Below are 6,286 nucleotides of genomic sequence, written 5' to 3' on the forward strand. Positions count from 1 at the left end.
TTATATTTGTTATTTTTATTTAAAAAATAGGTAAATTAATTTTTATATGTTAAATCAAAAAGTAAACCAGTTATTTCTGTTAAAAGTTTTATCCATTTCTATTATTAAAAACTAGTATAGTTAACGAAATAACTAAACAAACTACACGTGGTCTGCAATGTGTACAACATGTTGACATATAGAAACCAATTTTTAATAGTAAAAATGAATATAATTTTTAACAACTGAACTAGTTTGCTCTTTGATCTAACATATAAGTACTATTTTGTCCAATTTTTAAGTAAAAAAGACAGAATGTGATCCGATTCTTAATATAAGGACCTTAATGATATTTTTAAGATAAATATTCTAATATCTTTCTTTTTCTATCCTTTCTAGTAAAATAATTTTATAAAATAGCTTACATTTTGAACACAAAATGTAAAAGACTTTGTGAAACTCATTAAATTCTACCAATAAAAAAGAGAGTATATTTTTCAAGAATTGGGTTGGCATATAATGTGTTAAGTTAGGTATACATTGATATTAATACCAAAATTCCTTATTGTTTAAACTTGAGTGATCCAAAAGATCTTTGTAAACATCGATTCGATAACGATTGGGTGCATTTTCAACTTTCAAGTGAAGTTGATTTTCTTGAGCCATTACTTTCATCAACCATTATTATTATTATTATTATTATTATTATTATTATTATTATTATTATTATTATCATTGATTTTAGAAAAAATGAAATTTGATGTTTGAATTTTCATTCTTTTATCTATCATCAATTATATATATTATATACTTTTCAACAAAATGATTAACACAGCAAATTTCCCACAAAGTTTTACCATAGCATCAAATCCCAGTAAATAAATATACCCCTTTCTTTTTTTAGATAATTTTGATAGCTTCAAGTGTAAAGCTCAAACTCAACTCATTATACCTCATTCGAGAACCTGCCTGCCTTGCATAAATTTTGGATTATGACTAATTCTTTCTTTTTTTTTATTTACATGAAAAAGATAAAAATACAAATGTAGTTCTCAGCCCACAAACACAATGCAAAGGGAGAGAACAAATTTGGAAGATCATATTTAATGACTAAACAAATTATCAGAAGGGGAAAAAAATCAATGGTGTGAAAATTTATGCACAATTATATATAAGCTTTGGAAGATAAAACTTCTGTCACTTCGCTCATATGCTTCCAGTAGAATGAGATGAACTGCTTGAACTAGAATGATCTTTCTTCAGCATTGCCTCCAGATTCTGAAACCATTTTAATGGTCTAGCCTGAACATAATGCACCCGTAGAGAACAATTATCAGCCTAATGGTTAAAAAAGATTGCACCACACCTGCAAAATTGGACAAAATGCTAACTGTGGAAGGGACCAAGACAGTAAACCAAATGTAACAGATGTTCATTTTGTAAAGAGTAGCCTAATCAAACTTCTGTTGGCCATCCAAAATGGGAAATTACGAAAGTTGATATACTCCTCAAATTTCAATCATAGATCATACTTTATTTTTGTCTGTTTATCAAGAAGCAACTAATTCCCTCAAACAATATCTGAATAATTGTTTGCATTCTTCTTTGACAATCAGTGTTTCCACTGGCAATACGACAATGTACAAGCATGCATGCAAACTCAGAAAGATGAGTGTAAGGGAATGGTAGTTTTGAGGAAAGAAAGAATACCTTCCAATGCTTTTTATGACTGAAACTGTCATGGATTGATTCCAGTCTTTTTATTATCTGTCTAAATGTTGGTCGCTTAGCAGGCTTCTCATTCCAGCAATCCTCAATTAACCTGTAAGCGGGAGCGTAACATTAGTATATCTTTTATATATTATGAGGCCCCCAGGTAGATTAATCGTTTTGACAGAGAGAAATAGAATGACTGATATGCTAAAAGTTAATTCACAGAACTAAAATTTCTTCAAAAGAAAACAGATAACTTTGAAAGAGATAATTTCAAACTAAATGGCTACACCTCATTATTGAAGAGGGCAAAGTCTAGTACTCACTCTTTGAGCCCATGAGCGTAATACTTAGATGGAGCTCTGAAAGGCGGACGCTCCTTTGATGCATATGCCTTGGGAACATCGTTATCTTGCTTTGTAAAAAATGGCGGGCAGCCTTCAATCATCTAAAGTATACCACATTTAAACAATTTATCAAGCCTGTTGCGATGTACTTTATCGAAGAATAAAAAGGAATAAAAAGAAAAACAACCAAAAGACCAACGGCAGAGCAAGAAAATTTATTTTTAGGGTTCAAAATTAAATTGTATACTTTTACGATAGTAAAATGTTAATATTTATAATTTTAAGGAATTAAATCAAATTTTTATTATTTGGGGACAAAATGTAATTTTATTATTACTAATTTAAAATTTTATAAATTATAAAGGGCCTAAATAAAAAAATTCCATTTGGGGGAGAGAGGAGGACAGAACAACACATGATACATGATAAACGGCGATTGAGACAGGCCATGGACTTAGATAATTTACCTCCTGTAGAATCAGGGCAAATGAAAACACATCCGCTTTGGTATCATAGTCATAATTTTTGAAAACCTCTGGGGCAACATATCGACCTGTGACAACAACAATCAACATATTTCAGGTTACAGAGAAGTTGATAAATATCAAAATGAAGCCCAACATATCCAGATAATTTTTTTAAAAGGACTGCTTACATAATAAGAAGGGGGACAAGTAGAACTAAATAGAAAGAGAACTCACAAGATGTCACTGGACATGTTAGAGGTTTAACTTCTTTAACTGTGAGCAGCTTGCTAACACCAAAATCTGCGACTTTCAGATGTCCAGAGTCATCCCGCAAAATGTTTCTGTCATTCCAATTTCAGGCACGTAAGGGGCGCAGACTTTCAGAAGGAGACAACAATTCTTTTATATAAAACTGAAGTTATTTCTTGGTCATACATACATATTTTGTTAGGAAACGAAAAACAAATATCAAAAAACTTACGAAGGCTCAAGATCACGATGAATTATTGGTGGTCTATTCTCATGCAAATAATTCATTCCCCTACAAAAAAATTGAGGGAAAATGTCAAAGATCTTCCAAGTTCAGCTATTGCAATCTAGCACCCAGTAAAAATATAAATTCTCAATTTCATTCATCTAAGATCAACATGTGCAGTCACATGTATCACCACTAGTTTTCTCTTTACACTAAGCTATCATGATTTCGTTTTTTTTTTTTTTTGGTCAAACTAAGCTATCATGATTTCAGATTTTATATTTGCCTATCAATATTCTTCACGAAGATAGTGACCGTGTAACAGCAAACATACTCATTCATAATTTGCTGTAACTCTCAAATTAAACTGCCCATTTATGACAAGGAAAACAGCTCTCTCCATATGGCATATTAAAGCAATAGTTTATCAAGTCCACTGCAATAATATGGAAACAAACCTTGCAATGTCAAGTGCAAATCTCAGAGCTGTCATTGGTTTCAATGCTCCCTTTCCTTTCAAAAAAGCTCGTAAATCTCCCTGCAAAATAGACAGTGAATTAAAATTTGAAAAGCTAACTGCTAATGAAGCACATAAGCTTAGAACATATTTTAAAAAATCCTGTCATTCATCTGCAATTTTATCATCCCTAAAATAACCCAAAAAAGAGGGAACAGAGATTTGGCTTTCCAATTCATATAATCGAATTATTCAGCATTTCATACACAACAAAATGAATTTGTAACACACCAAGTGTACAACAAGTTTTGAAATCAACTCAGCAAGCCAGGAAATCAGACACAAGTAAATGCATGCAGAAACCATATATGCTAGAGGAAAACCTTGGGTAAATATTCTGTTACAATCATCATCGGGCTACTCTGAGTTACTGCACCAAGAAATTGGACTACATTTGGATGTCGAATTTTCTGAAATAATGCAAGCTCATCCCTAAATGCGCTCCTGAAAAAGAAATCAAATAACATATTTAATGGGAATGGAAGAACCCAGCCTGGTCCAGTGTTTCCAAGCCCACAAGCCACTGCCTCCCCCCCCCCCCCCCAAAAAAAAAAAAAAAAAAACCTCTCTTTTCCATGAAGAAGGAAGAAATCCCTCACTTTATGAGCAACTTACACTTTATCCGAATCAGTAATAAGTTCATCCTCGAGCTTTTTTACAGCAACTTCTATTCCTCGCCATGAGGCTCTACAGAAGGTTCCCTGAAATTTAATCACAGGGATGTCTTAAATCATCAGCAACTATGCGAAGGCATAGACTCATCAGATGATGAGTTACTGTTTCATATGCATGCAACTGAAACATGAAGTCACAAAAACAGCCTATTCTTCTTATCAAACTTCAAACCTACATTGCATAGATAACAAAACTGTTTGCTCTATGCAACAAAACAATTGTTTTTTAATGGTCTAGCGACTCCCCATTGTATGCTCAAAGTTACCACCACAACTAGAAGAAACAAAAGAACTCACAGTGCAATAATCCGGCCACTATTTCAAACATTCCACGTATTATTCACAAACTTCGATAAGCATTACAATGTAACTGTTTCCTCTCTATCAATGCAATGTGGTGAATATTAGCTAGTCGCCAAGACTTCCTCAGTTAACCAATAAAACTAACCCTACAGATAACTATGATTTCAGTTGTTATGAAATCATGAACAGTTACTTATTATTAAAAAAAGAGATTACCTTAGTAATGTAGACGCTGTTAGTGAAATCAAGTTCTTTTGGATCGATTTCATACTCCGGGACTTCACGCGCGTGATTTACGTGCATTGGAGCCATCTGTTACCAAAATTCAACGATCAGTATCATTAAAAAATCAGCAAATAAAAAATAATCCAGATCAAAGATGCAAAACTCACCAAAGGCTTAGCTCCATGTTTCTCCAAAAGCTTAATCACATCATGATTCTTATAATATATAGCATCCGACAGAGGCTATTTACCAAAAATAAACATAAATTAGGGGAAAAAATTAGAGAAAAGAACAAAAAAATAGGAGGCGATTTTGCTTTTTTGCTTACAGTGCTTCCCCAGCGATCTTTAGAATCGACGGTAGCGCCACGTTGAAGTAGCAAGGAGACGACGTCGTTCTGTCCTTGACAAGAAGCAACATGGAGAGCCGTCCGATCATCGATGTCGCGGAAATTAACGTTGATCCCGGAGTCTAGGAGCTCCCGAATGCCATCCAAGTCACCTTCGTTGGCTAAATACATCAGCCTAACTCCGTCATCTATATCTTCTCTTTGCTCTTTATCTTTTCCATCGGATCCATCCTTACCTCTCTCCAGCGCCATCGACGATTGCTTCCCTAACATAAACCTCACCGCCGCTTTGTTTTCCATTGCTTAAAAAAACAAAAATAACTAGGAAAATCAATAAAATGATTTACTACTTTTTGCGGTAATGAGTATGATTTTGAATTTGATTGAAGCCTTTAATTAAACGAGATTTTGAAAAACAAAATTAGGATCAAATGAGAGCCGAGAGAGAAAGAGTTAGGGGTGGTTTTAAAGAGAGGGAAAATAAAATTAACAATAAAAATAAAAATGGGACGGCAGTTGTTGAAGTTTCAGTGACGGTTACATCGCGGACTTTTTATTTATTTTCATTTTTTTTTTTCCTTTCTATCACAATGGGGTGTGTCTTCACACGCTGCAAACGCGTGAGGGAAGTTGCTGCGATACGGCGCAGGCTAAGAAGTAGGTGACTAACCTACACTTCACGGAGATAATTGCGCACCACATGTCTGTGGAAAGTGTTAACAACCGGGACCGTTGATGAAACATCTGACGGCTGTCATTTTGATCAGTTGAATTGGACCGCAAAATTAAACACGGTTTATTCTATGCGAAACGGTGTCGTTTTAGTAAATTCATTTTGCGTACCACGTGACGAAAATAATATTTTTGGATAAATCTGTATCCTAAGTGGTCGGCAATTTGAGGAAATTGGTGTCTGCTTCAAGTTTTCATTTCAGCCGCCTTTAGAAAAAATTAAATGATTTGATACACATTATTATCATAAGCATATTTCTTTTAAATTTTTTATATATTTTTATAATATGTGTTATTTTATTTACTTCATTTATAAGAATCTATTTTTTTTATTGATAGTGATGTAAGGGATGATTTTTTAGTTTGAAAAACTAATATATCTATAAAACGAAATAATAAATTTAAAATATTAAAATTATTATATCTTAAGTTCAAATTTTATATCAATAATTTATAAGATTTTAATGATGGATAACATTATAAATTATTATATTATTTTTCTTTA

General features: G+C 33.0%; 1 protein-coding gene across 2 annotated transcripts; it reads right to left on the reverse strand.

Moving 5' to 3' along the window:
* Positions 1 to 925: 925 nt before the first annotated feature.
* On the reverse strand, positions 926 to 5,663 carry LOC108488499 (integrin-linked protein kinase 1-like). 2 transcript variants are annotated; one of them, XM_053020086.1, is made up of 12 exons: positions 5,029 to 5,663; positions 4,868 to 4,942; positions 4,692 to 4,787; positions 4,114 to 4,199; positions 3,822 to 3,942; positions 3,440 to 3,519; positions 2,988 to 3,047; positions 2,741 to 2,847; positions 2,507 to 2,592; positions 2,019 to 2,140; positions 1,690 to 1,801; positions 926 to 1,281 (listed from the first exon to the last, which is right to left on the reverse strand). In XM_053020086.1, the coding sequence occupies exons 1-12, from the start codon at positions 5,347 to 5,349 to the stop codon at positions 1,186 to 1,188; spliced, it is 1,362 nt and encodes a 453-aa protein (XP_052876046.1). In that variant the 5' UTR covers positions 5,350 to 5,663; the 3' UTR covers positions 926 to 1,185. The 2 variants fall into 2 exon arrangements, with proteins under 2 accessions (XP_052876046.1, XP_052876047.1); XM_053020087.1 differs by having other exon boundaries at positions 926 to 1,345.
* Between the last annotated feature and the right edge of the window lie 623 nt (positions 5,664 to 6,286).

Source organism: Gossypium arboreum, chromosome 10 (genome assembly GCF_025698485.1).
Source record: "Gossypium arboreum isolate Shixiya-1 chromosome 10, ASM2569848v2, whole genome shotgun sequence".
Lineage (NCBI taxonomy): Eukaryota > Viridiplantae > Streptophyta > Magnoliopsida > Malvales > Malvaceae > Gossypium > Gossypium arboreum.

Coding starts and splice junctions, on each gene's coding strand:
- LOC108488499 (XM_053020086.1), bottom strand. CDS start 5,349: ATGGAAAACAAAGCGGCGGTGAGGTTTATGTTAGGGAAGCAATCGTCG. Junction 3,048..3,439: donor TTTGCACTTGACATTGCAAG/GTTTGTTTCCAT, acceptor ATTTTTTTGTAG/GGGAATGAATTATTTGCATG. Junction 2,593..2,740: donor AACATGTCCAGTGACATCTT/GTGAGTTCTCTT, acceptor TTGTTGTCACAG/GTCGATATGTTGCCCCAGAG.